This window comes from Micromesistius poutassou (genome assembly GCF_964030765.1).
Source record: "Micromesistius poutassou genome assembly, chromosome: 11".
NCBI lineage: Eukaryota > Metazoa > Chordata > Actinopteri > Gadiformes > Gadidae > Micromesistius > Micromesistius poutassou.
Genome location: NC_140281.1, coordinates 16,666,482 through 16,689,957, shown reverse-complemented (window position 1 = coordinate 16,689,957; position 23,476 = coordinate 16,666,482). Strand labels below are relative to the sequence as shown.

Here is a 23,476-nt window from a genome sequence, read left to right as displayed (position 1 = left end):
AGGTGTTGGCTCATTCGGTTTGAATGGACTCAATGAGTTCACCGCACCCACCTGCTGCAAACCTCCGCTGTGAACAAAACCAAATGAAAAAATGACATAAGTGGTTCAATGAATAAAGAAATGTATGATTCTGGAGACTTGGCAAAATTGCTTTGGGGGCAATTGTTGAAGGTCTGGAACTTGAATGTTTAAATTATAGGTATCCTGTTGAGACAACCTTCTCAATAAAAACCAGGGCCAGAAACTATGTGGTTGCTACAGAATAGATGGACAGAGATGAAATGGAAAATAAAATAAACGTTTATTCCCTCTGAAATTACTTTCTGTTAAACCTCAAGGATGTGGAAGAGGTTTTGTTTAGCTGAAAGATATACAATTATTAGGATTCCCCTCTTAAAATTTTGCAGGAGACCACAGTTCTCAAGTTCACAGGAAGGGAATGCTCTTGAGAATAAGCATGCTTTTTCCCATGATGCAATGCTTTGCTCTCAAATCCTCACCCTGACGTTAATTAAGCCCTACCAAACCAAACCACCCCTGAACCAACTCCCCATTTCACTAGAGACTAAGAGAGGATGGACGAGAGACTGGCAAACAGGAGAGAGAGAGATGGGCAGAGAGAAAGAGAGAGAGAGAGAGAGAGAGAGAGAGACAGACACAGTCTGACAGGCGGAGAGCAGGTTGAAGGGCTGGCAGTCAGCAGCCAGCTGGGTGGAGGCGGGAAGAGGCTCTCTGGTCTCATTAGAGGAGCAGACGTGGTGGGAGGTCCCTGTTAGCAGAACCTCCACACAGACCTTCACACCGTAGCCCCTGAACACAGACCCCCACACTTGACCACCTGAACAGAGACCTTCCCACCATGACCGCTGCACTGAGGGGAAAAGTTCACCAGCGCTGGGGAATTGATGGTTCAAGAGCTGCACTTTTTGTGCTGTGGAAGTCGGTGCCAAAATAATGAGCCTTCCAACCAGCGGGATAATGTTAAGCAGAGTTCTAACTCTGCTAAACAGTACACCATCTGCTCTGGAACTCAGAACTTTTAGTCTGGGACTGTATCACATTCAGGATCACACACACACACACACACACACACACACCCACGCACGCACGCGCACAGACACAGACACACACTATTGATTCTCATTTTTAATATAGAAAATTACGATTCTTGCTTGGAGATGAAAACCAAAAGATTACATAGTTTCGTGCCAGTAACCCTTACCAAACAAATAAAAATAAATACTATGTGAAAAGGAGAAATATGATCTCTGCCCTGCTGTGGTTGAGTGGTTGTTTCAGCCTGGCTTTTCTTTGGGTTGGTAGTGTGGGTCTTCATTTTGATTGGTCACAAGGGTCCGGTGTGAGTCAGAATTCAACCGCATCCACTTCATTGTGTCCTCTGTTTGTTTGACCCACAGCAGGATTAGGTCAACTGGGGCAGTGTCAGCTCAGCAAGGGGGCAAGGGAGAGAGAGAGAGAGAGAGAGAGAGAGAGAGAGAGAGAGAGAGAGAGAGAGAGAGAGAGAGAGAGAGAGAGAATATTAATGACAGTGAGATCAGGTCAGATAGGTCATAGAAAGAGAGATTTAGCCAGAAAGAACCACAGAGAAGCGACCGCCAAACTGAGATAGAGACTGTGTGAGATGGAGGCTGAAAGAAAGGACAAGGAAGAGAGCGATAGCGGGTCAAAGAGGAAGCACTGAAAAGAGTGAGACAGACTTAGAGAACTACAGAGAGGGTGGTAGAGGAAGGTGAGACAGAGGGAGAGAGGAAATAGAGAAAGGCAGAAAGAGAGGGAGGGATAATGAGCAGGGGAAACAAGAAAAAGTAAGAGCAGGGAGACAGGGAAAGAGAGAGGAAAATACTATGTTGGGTCTTATTTGACTCTCGTGCTTTGGCAATGTAAATGTGTGCTTCCATGCCAATATAGCCCTCTGAATCTCGAAGAGACAGAAACCCATTTGGCGAGGGACTCAGGCGTAATGCTGTGCTCTGCATCTGATTGGCTGAAAGACGCCCAGCTGCTGTCAGACAACGCCAGCTGCTGACATTTGTATTCAACCCTGGACTCTGAGTAGTGCACTTTTACCTTAAAAAAAAAAAGTATCTCAAGTATAGGCCTGAGCACAGACGTGTCAACAGCCACAAAAGACACGCACGCACGCACGCACGCACGCACGCACACACACACACACACATGATTTTTTATCACACACTGTTCAGAACATGCATGGCCCCCCCTTCAAATCCAACAAACACACATGAAGATGGCAAAAAACGTGGCCTATGACGTAGATTGAGGATGGGGAATGGGCAGATGTTTGGAAAAGATATAAGGACAGGGGAAGGGAAAAAGAACATACAGAAAAAACTGAAACAGGCAATCACAGAAAGACAGACAGACGGCCTGCTCCCATGTGTACCATACCTCCAGCGACGATCAGTTCAACTACCGATTCCAAGATTTGCTTCACAGTGGTACTGCACATTAGATAATAAAAAATACAATTTGATATTAAACACAAAAAAACAACAACTAAAAGTCCATCAGACATCGAGCAGTGCTGGAGCATTACCACCATTACAACCAAACATATCGTCCTAACGTCTCCTCCTCCATGGCCAACCACCTCCTCCACTCCTACCAGCACCATCAGAACCACTTCTACACCCCCGGCGTCCACTCCCCTCCAGCCCAGTCCAGGACCTCCACCCTCCAGCCACCATCTCACTCACCCTCCACATCCGCTTGGCGCTCTCCACCCTGGAGGGCTTGCGATGGTGGAGCCCCAGCGAGACCCCCATGGTGTGGTCGTACATCATCATGGCGGCACCTCCTCCTGGCTGACCCGCGTAGCCTGCCGCCCCCGATTCTTGTCTACACTTCCTCCTCTTCTCCCACCTCCTCCCAGTTGCTCCTGGTGTTTCTACAGTTCCTCCTCTTCTTCTTCCACCACCTCCTCGCCCTCTTCCCTCCTCGCTAGACGGACCGGTCTGTGAGCGTGGTCCGTGCAGTGCCAGCCCCGCCCAGAGACACTTTAACTCCCGGTTCCTACTTCCTGTTGTCTGGGGCCAGCCCTAATGTACCCAACTCTGAGCCGTGGTGCTCACAGCTCAGACATTAGCTGCTCCATTAGTAGCAGGCCGGGCTTGCCTCCGTGGAGACAGGCCATCAAGAAAAGTCTTGTTCTAACTTAGGTTTTATCCCCAGTCAGCTCACCGAAATACTCAACCACCAACGAGTAAAAATAGCAATTAGCAATTATTTTTTAGTTATTTGTACTCGGTAACGTCTATCGTTTGGCGAACCCTGTTATCTCGGTTTAATTGTTTAGTTTTGGAGGAGGTTGGGATTAGATGAGGAGGTTATCCGAGCGTATGGGGGGGGGGGCAGTAACAATGGGTTGTGTAGGCTGGTAATGGAGCTAGGGAGAATAGAGGGAGGTAATTCAACACCTCCGCACACACAACAACAGTGTGATGCTAAAAGTGGGATCAATCAACGTTAATGTGTTTATACCACCATTAGGGCTGAAGCACGCCGCTCATAATGGGCTGTGTGTGTGTGTGTGTGTGTGTGTGTGTGTGTTAGAGTGTGTGTGTGTGTGTGTGTGTGTGTGTGTGTGTGTGTGTGTGTGTGTGTGTGTGTGTGTGTGTGTGTGTGACAGAGTGTGTGTGTGAGAGAGAGGGAGGGAGAGGGAGTGATTATGACTTATGTCGATAGCATAGGCTATATTATCTGCGACTGAACACAGAAACTACATCATTATTAGTGAGTAGGGTTAAACAGTACCTTGGGGTCACTCTCAGACCATGTTCAACCAAGCGGAGTGAACTCCACTTGACGACATTGACTTGTCCCCTCTACAGTTAGCTTAGTTTCGCAAGGACACCAGCCAAAAACGGATTGCATCTCCAGTACAAATGAGCACGCTAGTTAGCTCCTCGTTCACACCTTTTAACACTATGGCCAGCAAAATGTTTACGCTGCAAAAGCTTGACACAGAAACACTGAGCTACTCTGAGCATGCCCACAATCCCAACTGAAACCTTGCCATGAACAGAATGAATCCTTGACAACTGGAAACAAGTTCTCAATGACCTGTGATTGAGATGAGACAGGTGTGCCATTAATGACATCCAGAATGGGTTTGTGTGGGCATGGCTAACATTTCCCTATCCAATGATTAGATTTAATCAGCCTGTATCAACTTGATGACCTTCCATTATCATTTTAAATGCACATAAAACATACAGATGAAACTATTAAAGGTAATCACACAACTTCTATCGTACACTTATTTGAGAGGCCAAATCAAACTCTGCAATGACTCAGGAATTAATTGTAACAAAAAGTACTCCTATTAGTAGTATGAAGTAAACTATTTGAATGAAACTAACAAAATAATGGGGTTTAAACTTTGATTTTTTTTTGCTCAAAGTTGGAATCGTTACCATGTGACTTCCTCACACAAACATGAGTCACAAGTTAAAGCTAGTTAAGTTGTTTCCCCCCTTTTTTCCCCTTTATCTTATCAATCTATTCATGAAACATTTGCAGACTCTCAGTAGATATCCAGATAGAGGACGAAGGCCTCTTAGAAGATCAAGATTCCTAGAAACCAAAGAATTTAGCTTTTAATTATTCATAACTTATGCTAATGATACATTTTTATGATAACTAAGTTAAACTTTCCTCCTGGTGGCGATGAAAACCTTGTCACTGTCAGGTGGGAGTTGGAGAAAGACATGGAAAAGAACTAGCTATGGAGATGAGAGGGGGAGGTTGTAAATGGAGAGAGACAAAGAGAGAGAGAAGGTTTTAACATATTGGAGGTGGAGATCACTCCTGAGTAATGCACGAGTGAGCAGAGAGAGAGAGAGAGAGAGAGAGAGAGAGAGAGAGAGAGAGAGAGAGAGCAGCTCTGTTTCTACCTACAGAAGCATCAGAAACCCATTGCAACACTTCCTGGATTTCATAACAACACAAGGACGAAAGTACATGCATGCACGGCTGCAGCATGCACATCGCTGGGGACTTAACACGTGTAACAGAGAGAAGTGGTCCAAGAGGGGCGACGAGGCTCAGAGAACTAGGGCATGAATGAGTTACATTAGCACAGAGATCGAGTTATTATGATTGAGTGTTTGTGTGCACATGGGCTTGGGTACTGGACATAATACACACGGTGCGTGATTAGCTGGTGTCCAGGGTGTGTTACTAACCCTAATCCCTTACCGGCGCCTTAATGACATGCATCTAAATTCACTGACTTTGATGAATGGCTATGTGTTAGGTTTAAGGTTTTCTTTCTTAACCTCAAGACTAGCCATACGCCCGTGTACTTGATCGTTTTATAGCCGTGGACCTTTGGTAGGTCTAGGAGCGCGCTCAGATATTCCAGCGACGATCAGCTATTCCGGGGACGGAAAATCAAGCCAAGTGTTAACAGCACCTGGCCACTCCATCGACTCACTACACACTTCCCGTCACCGGACCCCAGTTAAGAACAAATACGTCTTACTGGCCCACGACACGAAAACCAATTTTCTCGGCTGTAAATTAAAAAATGGATGTGTTTTTTTTTCACGTGTTTTTTTTCCATTCCCCTTCAGTTTAAATCTGAGAGTAATACATCACACAACCCAGCCAGATGTGTGTGTCAGGAGAGGTGGTGGAGCCAACGTCCCGGAGATTCCGAACAAATTAAACAAAGGAGACGTTTTGATGGAGAGACTGAATACTAGACCTTCTGCCTGGTAGTGCACTGTGTGTGTGTGTGTGTGTGTGTGTGTGTGTGTGTGTGTGTGTGTGTGTGTGTGTGTGTGTATGTGTGTGTGTGATTCAGTTTATAAATAATGGGGAATTCTAATTAAAAGTAACCAGTGGAAAATGTGTTGAAACTTGTAATAGCTTTGTCTCACAGATCCAAGAAATTGAATAAATGTACTCCTTTAATAATGACCTAAAACAGGAAAACAAACATTTAGCATTTCTAATGTTATAACAACTTTACCTTCAACCTAAACAACGGAATGGTTTGTTTGTCAATATGACCCAAAACGACCCTTATGAGCGTTCACTGTTCAAGCGTCCAACCTTGTCGAAGAAACAGCAAAAATCGAAAATGGATGCAACTAGTTATCTGTGAAAATGCAACATCTTAACTTTCGGCACTTCTAGCGAGGAATTTGCATTTCATTTTCCCACTTTGCTCAGTGAATGTATATGATGTTTAGATTGTTAGTTAATGCAATGCTTTCAATCATTGCCATGGTGACTGATATGGAGGCGGCAACGACTGAAACCATGTTTTTGCATGTTGTTTGAATTCATTTCACTGCGTTGTGTAGTCATCTAAGCTGGTATGTAAAAGGGGGAGTGCAACCAAAATCGTTTTTTTTTGTTACTGCTACTAGAATAAGACCATCATTTAGAGGAAATGTTGTTTGAGAAAAACGTTCACAAACCCAAAATTATGAATTGTCTGTGAAAGTTTTAGTGAAATTTCCGCTAAACGCTGGCGTTGTTCTTTTACAGCCAAAGTGCCTTTAAGTATACTCTTCAGCATCACGCCGAGGGCGAGGGACACCGGCGGCGAGGTGTGTGTGGATGTGCGGAGCTCCGTCAGAGAGGGTGAGCTTCAAGGACAAAGAAGTACGACTTCACGCTGTGTTGCACAATCCATATACAACATCGCCTGAAATAACGACCATACATAACGTTATACGTTAAGTAGTTTAAGCAGTGTAAAGTTGGCATGGGTCGTGACCATGGGGATAACACACCCTGTCCATCCTAGAACTCTCAGCTCAATTCTCTTTTTTAAATCTCATAGTGTTCGAATGAGAGCTCAAACACAGAACTTACTTAGACTTAGTGTTATTTTTTGTAAATGACGATCAATCATTAAAAAAAACAGATTTTCAAGTGACCCAGGGATGACATTTAACCCTCTACTTTGGGGATGTTTTTGTGGAGCACAACGGACGTGTATGTTCCCCTGAACAATCCATCGCAAAGGTTCATTTTATAATAAATTTTGTCATACAAGACAGGGAAAATACCAAACAGATGCAGTCAGCTTTAATCATAGCGATTCTCAGCGAGTGTGTTGACTTGAGGTTAATGCCTCTCAAACATGGGTTAGATGCATGATTTAATTCCTATTATAAGCAAATACCTTTTTACATAATTAGCTTTGCGTGCTAGTGCACCTTGGCTACACCTTGAGATAATAACTGTGAATCCACACTATACATTTCCATAATTACATTATAAAATTTCCATGATAGTGGTAATGGGGTGAAATATATAGTGGAGTTGAAGTACATGCATGTCAGGTTCCACTTAAGGTACACTTACATTTAAATATTACAGGACTGCGGTGGACATAGCACCCTGGAGGTTAATTACCTTTGAAACATTGCTGGTGATTGACACTGCCACTTTTGGAGTTAAAAACAATAGACTTAGGTTAGAACAACAGGGAGGGAAGAGATATATGGGGGAAGAGAGAAAGCAATATAGAGGGTGATAGAGAGATAGGTTAGGCAGTGGGAGAGAGCAAGAGTGAGAGATAAGGGGAGGAGAGAGAGAGAATGGAAAATTGCTCCAGGAGGGGACACACACACACACACACACACACTGAATGTGAACAGCACACTCAACGGTTTAGCTAAGCAGAAGGAAAAACAGGTGTCCAGCTCCAATCTGAGTCCCTCTATCACTCTCTCTCCCCTTTCTCCCTATCTCCCCCTCTCTCTCCCCCCTCTCTCTCTCTCTCTCTCTCTCTCTCTCTCTCTCTCTCTCTCTCTCTCTCTCTCTCTCTCTCTCTCTCTCTCTCTCTCTCTCTCTCTCTCTCTCTCTCTCTCTCTCTCTCAGTGGATCTGGGACGCCCTAGCAACAGGTATCTGGTCTAATGATCCAAATCACTAGCTGAACCCTGACCCCCTGAGCCCTTCGTCCAATCAGGAGTAGGAAGGGGGAGTGATGGAGGGAGACGGGAGGGAGGGAGGGAGGGAGGGAGGGAGGGGAGAGATAATAGAGTTGAGGAGCAGGACAAAGGTAGAACAGGGACGGGGTGAGAGAAGGATGGAGAGACTCGGGGAGAGATTGAGTAGGCTGGGTGCGTGGGTGAGTGGGCGTGTGGGTGGGAGTGTGTGGGTGGGGGTGGGGGTCCCCAAGGGGCTCAGGGGCTAAGTGGACCTGGGAGGAGGGGGAGTAAGATGTGGTTTTACGCTGGGTTGAAGACGACACGGTTGAAAGAGTGTTGTGGAGTATTGTAAGAGCAGGTCTGGGAACAGAAGGGGAGCGGGGGAGAGGAGGAGGAGGAGGAGGAGGAGGAGGAGGAGGAGAGAGGATGAGGAGTACGAGCAGGAGGAGGAGGAGGGGAGAGGAGGAGGAGCAGGAGGAGGGGAGAGGAGGAGGAGGAGAGAGGAGGAGAGAGGAGGAGGAGTGGAGAGGAGGAGGAGGAGGAGGAAGAGAAGGAGGAGGAGGAGGAGCAGGGAAGAGGAGGAGGAGGAGCGGAGATGAGGAGGAGGAGGAACAAGGAAGAGGAGGAGGAGGAGTAGGAGGAGCAGGGAAGAGGAGGAGAAGGAGGAGCAGGAGGAGGAGGAGGAGGACAAGGTTTAGGTGCAGAGGATCAATAGGCGTTTAATAATGGATCCATCTACCCTTTTACAAATCATTCCGTCATATAGAAACATTGCCGGCGATCGATGATCATCATGTTTTGTTTAGTGAAGTACATGATATAACCTATTTCAGGGATACTGTTACTCCAATATTTCAGGGGAAAGAGTCAACATAAAAAAACAAAATGGAAAGACAACTCTGTGTAACTGCAGTTCTCTGACACCAGACTGCTACTCAGCAGGGGATTGAACCAGCGACCTCTGGATTGGAAGGACGCACACTCCAAACTGCGAAAATAGCCAAAATAAAAGATTAGTGCTTTTTGGCAGTTATAGAGTTCTTAAGGCACTGATGTTTCCCCCCAAATAGAGAGTAGGAGATGGAGACATCTAATTGGTTAGCTTAGAGCATGTAATTTCCGAGTTGTGTGATGTGTGTGTGTGTGTGTGTGTGTGTGTGTGTGTGTGTGTGTGTGTGTGTGTGTGTTATGTGTGTGCATATCGAGAAGAGGGCATAATTATACCAAGGAAGCAGCAGGGGAAGTGAGTTCAGAGGAAGAACGATAAGTCGTAGAGTCACATGTTGACAACAGATAAACAGAGAGGGGGAGGGAGAGGGGAATGGAAAGCCAATGCAGGATGCCACACACAATGAGACTCAGGCAAGAGCACCAGGGGGTGGGAGGAGAGGGAGAGAGAGAGAGAGAGACTGTTGAAACTGTTCAGACTTGTCCAAAAATGTAGGAATGAGGAAAGGATTGAGTATAGTTGCTGCATTGTGTCCATTGCATCCATACATGCAAACCATCCCATGTGAATAGTGGATGCCACTGAATATGCTCACCTGTTAAATGAACTGAGCGCACGCTGCACTGGCCATGGAGGTGTTTGGAGCATGTTCACCCATCCGTGCGTGTGCTCCTACGTGTGAGATTGTGAATACCGTATGGACCACCAGATGGTAAAGCACGCAAGGGCTGGCCGCACAAAGACCCCCCCCCCCGACCCCGACAAAGGCGTCTGATCACGTCAAACGACAGTGCACCTGAGGACTCTGGGGGAGGGCGAGCACAGACGCCATGCAGAGTCGTTCCTGAGTGGCTTCTTCCTACTTCCTAGTTGAGGCCACGCTGATTTGATTGGATGCATTTTGATTTGTTTTGTTTTCTGTTATTTGCGCATGGTGTGAAGTGCTGAATTTTTTTTTTTACATTTTTACATTGATTAAGTGTTTCATTTGAGCATGCTGTGCTGAAATATTTTTGATTTCCATTTTTTGTGTTTTCCTCTTCGCTTTTGATTTCGTAGCAAAATGTTTTTAGTTTTGAGAATACACTCATTAAGACATTATACTGACAGACATTAGCTTAATCTCAGGCTGCTTTCTGTGTTTTCATCAAGTTGAATAGCCCTATCAGATATGATCAGCACAGTAAGTCACACGATGCTTGGAGGTCAAGTGTTTTTCGTTTGAGAGGTTCCACCAGGAAGGGCCTTGCATTGTTCAGTAGGAGAATTTATATATATTTTTTAAATTATATAATATATGAAAGAACGAACAATAACAAATCAAGCTGTTGAGAGCTCTGGGTGTATGACGATGCGTGTCCAACACAACATCACACACATTTATTGCATCTAGTTTTCTATTATAATCTACCGTCAAATTTGTTTGAGACATTTCATAGATTTGGTTTATTTCAAACAGACAGAACACACAGAATTATATCCAGTATGATGAATAAATAAAGTTGAATTAACAATTGGAGAGATGTATTAGTTTGAGAGACATTTCATATACAGTATTTGGCACATCTAATAGATTCTAGTGTAGGTTATATAAGACATACAGAAAAAACACACAACTGCATTGCACATTGCTGCGAACATGACTGATCTCCTTTCCTTCAAGCCAAGCGCTTCAATCTGCCGATGCTGGGACGGATTACGGTTCTGCGGCTTTTCCATCACCTTCGTGTGCACACTCCTTTTCATCTCGCTTGGATGCGGAGCTTGAGTTTTTTTTTAATCTAGCACGGATGGGCGCTCATTTGCTTCGGCCTGCAAGCTTTCTTTTCAGCCTGTGGCTGAGGTGGATCCGTTCGCACCGACACGCACGTTCACACGCACCCCTCGTACAGATACGTGCACGTTAACAGTGCACGTGAGCCGATACCACAACCATCCATGAAGGTGTTCCTCCACCACTGCTGCTGCTTAACCCCATCCCATCTCCAACTGCCATCTTTCCTGTATTCTATTTCAACACCAGGACAGAGATGTCAATCATCCCGGGGAGAATTCCGGGGCTGGCATGGCGATGGGTAGAAGCGGTGTTCCAGCTCCCAGCAGTATGAATCAACATTAAAAAAGGGAGCCATCTTCTCAGACAGTTACGATAGAGGTGATCCCGGAAATGAGCTTCTGGAACGCGGCCCATCTCCAAGCTACGGCTCAACGAGAGCATTTTTACGGTTGTTCCTCCTCGGATCAATACCAATCGTTTGTTCTGCTCTGGTTTATTGCTGTACCTTCCTGTGTAAATCTCAGAAGGAGCCCTCCTATTGGCCAATTCAGGGGACAGAGGGAACCCAGGGCATACAGTGAGTTTGACGGATTTAATTATGATTAGGTGAGTGCTGCATGCAGCGCTGAACTATTGTTCTTCTTAAGTTTTATTCTTTCTTTCTTCTTTATTATTCTCTACAAACTTTGGGACCTATCTCCTTCCTCAATTTTTCACCCAGAGACTCCATTTTAATTTGAAAATGTTCAGATTAGCTTGGAATTTTTTACAATGGAAGTCAATGTGGAGTCAATGGAAGTCATTCTCTGACACTTCGTAACTTGGACTTCGTAACTTGGTAAATATTTGATCGTTAACCTTTGTTCAAAGGTTTAACAAATCACCACACTTGTATCTTTAATAATCTGAAAACAGAATTTCGATTACCTTTATACTTTTTTCAAAATCACAGTTTAAGTTCCATGTCGGCGTGTTTTCAGTTGGTTTCATTGATTTACGCTGAGGTTAGAGCGCGAGGACGTGCAGGCAGTGTTGCCAGATTGGGCAGTTTCCCGCCCAATTGGACTACTTTTAATAACCTTAGGCTGGAAAAATTACCATTAGACGAGTACATACCATTTTGGCTGGTTTAAAAAAACAACTGGCTGGATTATTATAATTCTTTCCTAAGGCATATCGTTACTACTACTACTACTACTACCTTCCTGCTTTGACAGTATTACAGTTTAGCTTCCAGCTTTTGTAACAATGTATTTCAGCACTTTGCTTCTTCAGGTAATGTAATTCAGCGTCAGTCAGTTTTCGATTTCAGCTTCCAGGTGCACTGTGCACTGCAATACATTTGACCTTTCAGATTTTTCAGCAGTGAAGGGCAATACATTTGACCTTTCAGATTCTTCAGTTCAATTCATTTTACATTTCTGCATTTTTAGCAATGCTTTGCGCTTTTCATTCAGCTGTCACTTTATTTGTTTGCAACCATTTCCATTTTCTTAAATGGTTTGCATGTTTACATTGTTTACTCCATTTAGACTTTTGAACTTTTATTCAAATCCCTTAATTTGATTTAAGCCATTTAACATTTCTTTACATCTTAAACTATGTGTCTTTATTAAAACATAATTTCAACCTCACTTTGCACTACAGCACTCACCACATTTTATGCAGGAAATGCATTTTCTAGTTTTATTACAACTTACTGGGTGACCTGCGGCAGAGGATTTAATTGGTTGCTTTCAGGGTACTGATTTGATGCGGTAGTATCGATCAGGATTGAACAGGCCATGCAAGACTGTCTGCATATCTAAGCCAATCAAAACACTGTTTTCAGAAGACTGATTTCAGACCTTCCCGTCCGGAAGGTTGCTAGTTCTATCCCCGGCTCCTCCTAGCCGAGTATCCAGGTGTCTCTGAGCAAGACACATCACCCTGGCTGCTCCCGACAAGCTGGCTGTCACTTTTCATGCTTGACTCTGCCGTTGTGTGTGAATAGTTGCAAGTTTTAAGTTACCTTGGATAAAAGCATCTTTTAAATGTCCTGAATGTAAATCTAACTGAAATTACCAAACATCTCCAGTATAGTATAATAAAGTATGTAAGCAGTGCCGCCGCTCCTCATACGCAGAGTACGCAGAGCATGTAGGGGCCGAAAAATTAAGGTTGATAATTAATTTATCAACCCCCCGCCAACAACCAGCGGACGTAAAATTCCCCCCCCGCCAACAACCAGCGGACGTACAACCCCCCCCCCCCCCCCACCAACAATCTGCGCGTAGGGCCCCCAAAAGCTTAGCAACGGCTCTGTATGTAAGTATAATGAGCAAAGCTGATTCAAAACCCCAACACAGAGCTGTCTCCTAAACCATTTATCACCCTGTTGGGGCTTATTTTTGGATAATGGCTGGTGTACTTTATCCTGCCTATCACAGAGCCACTTACTAAAGAAATAAGTAGTGTAACAAAAAAGGATTTCATGAATTTCAAAAGTTTTGCCAGTTAGATTCTCCGGTTGGACATAGCCTCCAAAGCAACTGTCTGTTATTCATAGTAGCAGTCTGATACAAAAATAACATACTGCTGAATAGTGTAATTGGCATGTTATAAAGTATGATATGGTATAGTACTAGTGTAGTAAAGTATTTGTGTCCTATAAAATAACGTGTTCAAAAATAATTTGGTTTCCATCTGTACATCTGTACAAAATCAACTCTCATATAACTATGAGAACCAGGATGTTACCCTCTTACCCTCAAAGGTTTCAAATGGTTGCCGTTGGTAACCACAGTGTCCTCATAAGACAGAGAGAGGAGTTGAGGAAGGCTCTGCTATCACCATCATCTTCATCACCCTCAACCCTCGTTTGGATCAACACCTCTCTCTCTCCCCCTCTCCCTCTCTAACGTCAATGGTGCCATTACTACTACATTGCTTGCCCCTCCAGCATCCTGTCTGTCCTTCTGTCCTTCAAAGAGTCTATCCCTCTTGCTCTCCCCCATCGTTATTAACGAACCACACTGTCCTCTAGTGGTCAAAAGAGGTAATTGCGGGTGACATCAGCTCTTAAAGGGTAAATGCCCCCCCCCCCCCCCCCCCCCCCCACACACAAACAAAAAGAACACAGACACATGGACACAAAATCGAATAAAAAAGAGAAAAGCAGCAGTAAAAATAAAAATCCCACACTTCATCTAAGACAGTCTGATAACAGAGTCTGCCATCACTTGTTACGTTTTGTCACCAACTGTCAGCACCTCACAGCCGTTGTTCTAGTGGATATTAACCTGTGTGTCTCTTCTTCCCAAATCTTCACCAAACTCTGGATCATGAATAATGACTAAATCAGCACTTACGCTCCCTCAACCATGAATGAGGAACACTTTTAAGGCTTGTGTGTTTGTGTGTTTGTGTGAGAACATGTGTATGCATGTATCCATGCACGTGAACGTGAGCGTGCGTGCGTGTGCGTGTGTGTGTGTGTGTGTGTGTGTGCGTGTGTGCGTGCGTGTTAGTGTGTGTGTATGTTAGTGTGTGTGTGTGTGTGTGTGTGTGTCTGCATGCGTGCGTGCGTGTGCATGATCTTAAGCAGGCACTTCCCAATTGTGCTTGCGCAGCATGTTTGAGCGTGTGTGTCCTTGTCCACGCGTGTGTCTGCGCGTGCGTTTTTGTGCGCACTGAGTGAGAGTGATAGGAGGAGAGGGGAGCAGATGGAAAGGGAGAGAGAAGAAAAAACCTAAAGCGCCCCCCAAAAAAAGACAAAGCTCAGCTTAAGCCCGCCAGAGACAGAGGGGCACTGTCTTGATTCAACCCGATCCTCCTTCTTCCTCCTCCTCCTCTGCCTGCCCCTCCTCACCATCTCTGTCCTACTTCTACTCCTTCTCCCCCCCCCCCACCCCGCCCTCTCCCCCTCATCTTCCTCATCCTTCGCCCACCTTCCTCCTCCCTCTCTTCCTCATCATCCTTTACCTCTCCCACCTGTCACATGAAGAGATATGGATATATAGAATTATTCATGTCTGCCATCTGTCATCATCATCATCCACACACCGCACAGGAACAACAGAGCGAGCGAGAGTGAGAGCGCACGAGAGAGAGAGAGAGAGAGAGAGAGAGAGAGAGAGGGGCTCTGTTAAAGAAACCAGAAATTATGGGATGTCTACAGTGTATTGCAAGATGGTCGCTTGGGAGAAATACTGCAGGAATGGAGAACTGTGTTCTACCTGTCACGCTGCAGTATGCAACATGTAGTACTAGAATACTGGGTGATGCCACCCTCGTCGATCTATGACACGTTTGGAATTATTGGCTTACTGAATACTGCTCATTATTGCTTTATTTGATACATATATTGTCAAATGTGGCCTGTGAAGCCCTGAGACTAACTACGATAAGGGCAATACAAATAATTGACTTGAATGTTTTTTTTATATACATTATTTGAGCTCAAAATTAAGCAGCTATGAAGTAATCTGGATTCATCTATAGCTAATTTCTTCATCAGCCAGTGGTTATTCATAGTTATTATTAATTAGTATTAATAGTTATAATTGTATTGATTTGTATTAGTATGAAATTCAATGCATTGATTGTTGAGTTATTCTCCTTCTTTATCACCAGTGGACAAACCAAGATGTCAACTTCAACTTCATCCTGTGTTCCATTTGAGCACGCCACTTCCATACGGCGACCCTGATTGGTCAGAGAATAAATTCAAACTCCAATTCCAAATCCAACTGAAACTAAACCCTCACCAGTTGAAATATCCTGGTTCTTCAGTGTGTCTTGGATGGATCAGAACCCTGTGAGACGATTAATAAACCATAGTTATGCTTCTCGCCTCGCTGAATACTGATGAATGTAGAATTAGCCTGTTACTCAAAGAGAATTTCAACCTAACAGATAGGATGAGGGCCAAGGGGCCTGCGCTACAAAAGGATTTAGAAATGACAACGGAAATTAACTGCCGGTTGGTCTGTCGACGTTGCAGAGAGACGGACACAATGGAAGAGGCGTTAATTAAGTTGAGCTGATTTCCCGCTCAAAAGGCCCTTGGCGACAGCATGAGCCCTCCCTAGCAACAGACCCCATGACCTGAACCAAACTTTGTTCTAACCGAGGTTAATGGGAAATCTTGTTTTCAGTATTAGTACAAGTGATCTGCCCTCATGCACCTGAAGTGTGTTCAGGGCTCTGTAGTAACGATTTATATAATGATCTACATGAAAATCATAACATGCACTTAAACTATAACTATAAATAGAGATATTTTCAATCTCTTAAAATATATTTTTTAATCAAAAGCCATTAAACATTGTGTATTTTATACTCTCAATTTAAACCTTTCCTATTAATAATGAGAGACATTGTGGCTCTTTTTTTATTACACCAGCCTAAAATATGATTTTGAGACACTAAATGCAGCCAGCATACAGCCTTATTCATAAATTATTAAATAATTTATTAAGATTAAGGTGCGGTGTGTCGAATTGAGTGGAATCTAGCGGAACAGACTTTGCAGGAAGTGTATTTAAAATAGTGTATAAAAATAAGAACCGTTCACTTTTTCTTCTCCTTAGAACAACTCTTCATATCTACAGGGGGCGGAGCCTCTTCCACGGAGCCCGCCATCTTGCACCGCCATCTTACTACAGTGGCCCAGAATGGACATATGGATCTAGAGATGCTGCGTTTATCCATCAGAATGACTAACTTACTCGTTCTGACCTATAGTTTAATACAAATTAACATAATAAAATGTACAACCCTATCAGGAAACCTCATCACTTGGCTACTCAATTCTCAACTGAACTCTAACCCTGTTCTAGACGTTAACATAATTTCGGAAGTAACTGCTGGCACATTACATAACAGTATAGGCCATTGTGGCATCTCCTTTGTTGCTGGAAAGGGATTGGTGAGAGGGGGTGAGGGGGTGAGGGGGCGAGGTCTACAGTTGATTGAAATCTGCAATCAATGGATTTGATGCAGCTGGTCCTACAGACTGCCTTTGAACAGAACTCTATTAGAAATACAAGCAGATTAAAATACAGGTAACCTTGATATTAACATATTGCACCATCTTAAAATGACTGATACAAAACATGATTTCTAAATCAATAGAGTTTCAGAGGTAGTTTAGAACGACTGGATCTAAATTCTATGCATATACAACTTCCACATATGCAAACGAGCAGGCAGTGATATTAGGTATGCTAATTAGAACACCTGTGAGAATATCACAATGAAAAGATTCCAGAGAGTGGTTGATAGCTTGCAGATGGGATGAAAATCCACAATGATTGAATCAACAATCACCCATTCCATCACTTTTCTTTAAAACACACACAGCAGGGGATCAACATAGCCCTCAGTGCCCCTCAAGCATGGTATAAAATACAGTGTTTACACACCCAGACCACCGCTATCTAAAGGCCTTGGGACCACTTGTGGCCTTTTTCCAGTATACTTTACTGGCCTAGCTCGACTCTGTTTTCGGGTTTTGGACCCAGCGCTGCACCAAAGCACCGCGTGGCTGGGATCTGCATCCCTATCACTGTATGATTAAGTTGTGTCTTTACCCGATGATGACGCGCTTGCTCGAGTCGATGTCACAACAACAACACACTCATTTTAGCCTATTTAGTTGAATATTAAAGCCATACCATAAAATGTGATTAATTTAGGGAGACTTTTATTTGGTTTGTTTCAAACAGACGGAAAACAATTAAATCGGTGATGATTCGCCAATCTAATAGCGAGAATTATTGTCCAATGTCGTCTTTAGACCAAGACCAATCTGTGACTAATCTAAGCTCTTTTGTTTTCACTAGCGAAAATCACTCAACTAAAATCACAGCGGTGATCTTCTTAAATCAAACGAATATTGACAAATCAAGCTGCGTCTCACATAAACACAAACTTATTGCATTTTGACAGCTCTGTATGTTCCTATAATATGAGAGACAACTTCTCGCTCCAAACAGCCACCAGGGCTGACGTCACTGTCCACAGCCCTCTTGGAGGTTGGTCGGGCGAATTCAGCGACTGGTTTGACTCAACGATGTGAAAAGGGCCAATGGAAAAAGGCCATTAGAGACTTGGAGTCCCAGTTGGACTGTGGGGAGGAAGAGGAAACACAGGGCACATTGGGAAAATAAAAGTCCCCCCTTGTGCAAATGTTGACATTTTGCCCAAGTGCTTCTGTGTGTGTGTGTGTGTGTGTGTGTGTGTGTGTGTGTGTGTGCGTGCGTGTGTTAGTGTTTTTGTGTGCATGTTTCTGTGCGTGTGCGTGTGCTTCTGCGTGTGTGTGTGTGTGTGAGCTAGTAAGAGAGAACAAGCTAGACCGAGAGTGATAGCTATAGAGAGAGTGAGAGAGTATCTTATCCCTTTTAAAATGCTAATGTTTTGGAGGATTGCACCGTTGCGAAGATTCCCGTGTTAAGTTATCACTTTGAAGTAAGACGGCACCTGTGCTGAAACTAATACATCAAGCCTCTTCTTCAAAACCTAATCTACCGAGATAAGCTTGGAAAAGCAAGACTCACTTCTACGAAAGAAGTTACTGACTTTGATGAAAAAAGGTTTCTAATCTGACCCAAGGGAGGGACACTATGGACGGTAAATCTACAGATAGGTTCAAACTTAGACCGGTTTAAAACGTCAAACAAAGAGCGCACAATGAAATTGTTTTCATTTCCACGGCTGGGTGTTGAGGCAGGATTAGGACAGGACAGCAGGGAGCAGCTTAATCTCAGTAGGTTTGTTTTTCCCACACAGATTTGACCAAACACCAACAGGGCGGCCTGAGGCTCTGGAATAGAGCTCATGTACAAATCCTGTACTGCCCGTCCCCTAGAAACGACAGACAGGAAGTCGGTTGGTTCTACGAGTGTCTCCACCACTCAACCACACATCCTATTGCCCAGTGAAAACATGGCCTGGCTACTAGTATCAGAGAACAATAAGCAAACAAGGTTTTTCTCTTCATTGGAGTCTGAAGCCTTACCATACCGAGCAGGGACTCGACAGATTAGAGGAGGGATTTCAACCTGAGATCAATATCTCATCTATTGACACAAGCAGGATTACACCGTCAATACAAAATACGCCCAATGTGTGGAAAACAAAAGTTAATGGGCCATTTTAAACCCCTCAGTGTTTAGAAATTGCAGTGTGCGTCAGCGAGACAGAACAGGAAATTACAATCGATCAAGCCACAGTAGGCTGTTTGTTCGGTATTCGGTAATCATCGTAAATGATGCATTCATTCATTCAATATTTGTATTAATGTCATTCAAATACTACTCTCATTTGTACTACCATATGTGAATACGTTTTTGAGTGCTTTGTTGAGGACTGAAAGGGTTTTTTGGTATGGCATGTGTACAATAGACTGAGATGATATTAATAGTAGAACTGCCATTGCTGATATTACCAGGAAAATGTTAATAAAGTAGAACTTATCTATTGTCAAGAACTAATTATTTTTGATCAAAGGAAGGCAAGGTGTGACTCACAGTCACACCTCAAGTTATAATTATAATGTGATCTACATTCCCGCAGTGGAATTACTTAATGAAGTTTCATTATCTATTTTAGTCCATCATAGCTCATAGGAGAAGCAGCTGTGTGTGTGCGCGTGCGAGTGTGTGTGGGGTTTTAAGGCCATAAGTATCAGAGAAGAGCCCCCATACAGTGCCTCTCACTGGGCTATCTTGATGGCTTTTTGTCCCCAGCGGGCTACCGTAGGGCCATCCCCCTTCTTCCTGTGAAACCATCACTTTCTCCCCGCCTCATTAAGACCAACACACACACCGAACCCAGCAGAATTAATCCCGGTCTCTGGGCTCTGCATTAAGGAATGGAGGAGGATAGGATCCAGACCCACCATGGAGATCACAGAGCGATGGATTTACGCGGGAAAGTATTCAGCGATAAGGCTGTGGAAGTCGATACGATGAGCTGCTTAACGCCGGAGGTTGGAGGCTTTTGAAAACCTGATAAGAGAAGCTCTTCCAAAAAGAAAGAAATACAAGCCCTATAGTAACCTCATACATGTGGATCTACAGGATCTATCCGGGAACCTAGAGGACCTCTGGAAGAACAGAGTTGACCGGTGTTTGTGGAAGGAACCACAGCTACATGCTGGAGTTTGATGAATAGGGAGGAGGGGGCTATTCATCACAGATCTTGTCAGAGGGTCTGTTGACCCACAAACACAAACACACGACTGCTTAGGTCAATAAATCCATCTCATGCAATATTCAACATCAGCCCTCCTCACCCAATGTTTCCAGGACTGCTTCCGCTTGTACAACACAGAGGAAGCAGCACCAGTAGAAACAGCCGTCGTCCACACCATGTTCCAGACAACAATCAGCTGACCTTACCAGCTCTGCAACCTCTGCGATGTGTGAAACTTTTCACTACTTCAACTATAGAGAGGGAATGATAACGGGGCGGGTTGAAAGAGAAATAAACGCAGCTGTGATAACAACAACAAAGTCAGCTCAATGTCTTAGCTTGGCGTGTAAACAACAGACGCATCAGTCTGAGCGCCAACAGAGTCGCTCTTGGAGGTGAGATCCATTCAGCACCCTGGACAGCGCTATTAGGAGAATAGAGGCACGCGCTAGGTTTTTTTGCACAACTTGAGCAGCTTTTCAAAATGAACTTGACGGGAGCAAGTGAAGATATAAACAGTAAATTAGGTTAAGAAGTTATGTTTAATGGCTGCTGGCCTTGACATTGTTTCTGGTTTGGTTATGTTGGACGTTTGGTAAATACCAAACGTGTCAAAATATGAACCAGATGTTCATATCCAGATACTTAATCAGACTAGACTTAAGGTTTTACTATAAAGTGACTTTTTCGTTTTCTTTTGGTAAATATTTGTTTTTATAGCCGTCGGCAGCGCGTAGGATCGACTGACAGCCAGTGACGCACAGGTCTGAATTAAACTGGACTGAAATCATACAGTCTATGGTTTAAACAGTTAAATTATCAGGAACAAACAGCCATTCGTCGATTTGAAGATGGATAAACCATTATTCTGATGAGATCTGTTCTGGGATTTACCACAAAATAGCAAAGACTCATTTCCCTCGGAGTCATTGGAAATCGGTAAAGTTCTGGTGGAGGAGGACATGGGAGAATGGAGGAGGTTAATCTGGTTAATTCTTACATCTTCGTCTTCGCAGTGTGGTTGGAACCGGTGTCGCAGCAGGTCTGGTCCCGGACCCGGGTCGGGGGTCTTCGCCTCGTCCTCGACCCCCTGTCCTAGGAGAAGACTCGCCTCCGGTGGGCTGTGCTCCGGGAACGACTTGTTGGTGTCGATTTTCCCCGCAAACCTCTGATACAGTGATGCCATGGCGAGGCTTTCAGGTCCCGAAACGCAGATTCAAAGAGTCGATCAGTACCGGACAGGTCCTGCTGCACGCGAGCCGAGGCAATGCAAAACAATCAGATCCGAATAGCGATGGGGATGATCCGGGGTGGATCTAGACAGAGGAATCGGTCTTGGGACCGAAAGCCCACCGGTATGAGTCAGTCCCACTCTGGAGTCAGGGCACGTAGAGGCGGGGGAGACTGGGTCCGATTCTCCTCGACGACACCGAGCACACAGCTGTCCCAACTATCCCCCAAACGGAGGGGAGAACGACACACAGAAACCTCCTCTCTCTGGCGAGATCCAAGGGCATGAACACGATCCTCTTATCCCGATCGAGTAGTTATATTCTTCCCAGTTGGACCCCGAAAACAACACGTCCAGAACACAAATGGACTACCATATAGAGCAGGGTTGACGGAGGATTACGGGACGAAACTTAAGGGCTTTTGCAGATAGTTTGTGTTCCTATGTCCCTCACTTTGTCAACATACCGTGGTGTTGTTTTGTCGTCGTCGTCGGCCCCCCTATCAGCGCTGTTTATTATCATGAATATTCAGAGTGCATCAGCGCCCACCAGTGGTGAGATAATACTACAACGAAGAAACTACAAAGCCAACCGTACAACTTCAAACGTACAATAACAAACATTAATATACAAATAATAAATATAACATGATACACATACACAAGTATGTGCTGTGGTGTTTACCCAGTCACTGCAAATGAGCACAATCCTTCAGCCTTGTTCTTTCCAGTCTCATATTACTGCTGACTCTGTTTAAATCTCCACAGCAGCATCCACACCCCCAACTCCACCTGCTTCATCCCGTCCCGCCTGTCACTAGAGACTGTTGCGCTCCCTCAGTTTCACTGCTTCTCTCTCTTTTGGAGGAGCAACGATATCCAATACAACAAGTTGAGCATATTTGTTGAGCATATTATATTTGACATGATTCGTAATACCAATATAGATTCAAGTGTATATGATTCATGCAAGAGAGGGAACTGTCAAGTTATACTTTTTTATATATATAAAAGCACAACTTGCACGTCAAAGGTTTTAGCTTTTTTAACCAAATCTTCAAGCTCTGTGAGAAACTAAAGAAAAACCGTAGCCCTGTGTTTGAACTCTCACACATCCCTCGTTCCCTCTCCTCTTATCTCTCCATTTTAACTTTTTTTCGTTATCTCTGTGCACTCTCGCACCCTCTCACCCCACCACTACACCCATTATATTACGTCACATTAAATTACAACAGAGATTAGCCTAGCCTTATGGACTTTGGCAAATCAAATCAGCGCGTAATGGCATCCTCTGAACCCGGCCAGAGGTAGACAAAGAGGCTAACAGCATCACGGAGGTGTAATACCAAGTGACCACCGCCAGGGAGCAGCGCCGTGCGGCTTTTTATTCCCCCAGCGACAGACTGTCAGCGGGAAGGGGATCGGTATTCAACAGCCGTCCTCGGGCGGATTACAGCGAACTTCCAGAGGAGACGCACCAAGTCATGACATGACTGATCAACTGGAGGTTAGAGTCGTCGGTAAAATTATTTTAAACTATGTCATCACTTTGAAAAGGAACTACAAAGATCTGCAAAACTCCCCCCCCCCCCCCCCCCCCCCCACACACACACACACACACACACACACACACACACACACACACACACACACTTTATAAAGTTTATTAGGGGGATGCTGTGGGCCTCATTAGTTTGCATATATTCACATGGTGTCTGGCTCCCATAGACTTTCGTTCAAACAGTGTAGATGATGATGAAATCTCTGGGTCTTATTCTTATATCAGGCTTTGCACGCGTTGTGAATCCATCAACTGACAGAGTTGCCATTAGTTGTGTCATGTTATGTTTCTAAAAGAGCTTTGATCAAGATTCGGGAAGAGCTGAGGTAGAAATCTATCATTAACCTTAAGACACATCACTTTGATCACACCTTTGAATAAGACACTTTTATCAAAAAAATAACAGTGAATGTGTCGTTAAGAGGCAGGTAGAGGGTGAAGACACAACTGCTGCTACAAATAACTTTCATCCCCCTTGAATCAGTCATTTTTCAAGTAAAAATATTCTAAAACACTCATGAGATCATACCACCGATATCACACACATAATTATGCAATATGTTGTGTATTGGAGATGACACTCTGAAACAAGGTTTCTGAAGCCACGCCATCATTCCATGAACCCAGGGTTCCAAACTTCACAGAATGCATTCCAAAATATATTTTAAAAATACATGAATAAATATGCTGTCACCGGAGCGATAAGCAGCCAGCCACCAGCGTCCATCACAGCGCCCTGCGCGGAGTAAACAATAATTAGCAGAGGAAAATGGATACCTTTTAGACAGGAGGACTCGTGATAAACACGTAAATTAAGCTGAGCAACAATTAAGCTGTGTGTG

At 44.2% G+C, this 23,476-nt stretch overlaps 1 protein-coding gene across 1 annotated transcript in view; it reads right to left on the bottom strand.

Moving 5' to 3' along the window:
* The window catches only part of LOC311355487 (A-type potassium channel modulatory protein DPP6-like), a gene marked incomplete at its 5' end in the record, with an annotated part of 125,358 nt that extends 104,330 nt beyond the window's left edge, over window positions 1-21,028 (bottom strand). Inside the window, one exon of the mRNA XM_084475241.1 lies at window positions 20,843-21,028. Within this exon, the coding sequence (XP_084331367.1) occupies window positions 20,843-21,028 (186 nt within the window). The remainder of the gene's footprint in view (window positions 1-20,842) is intronic.
* Window positions 21,029-23,476: the final 2,448 nt, after the last annotated feature.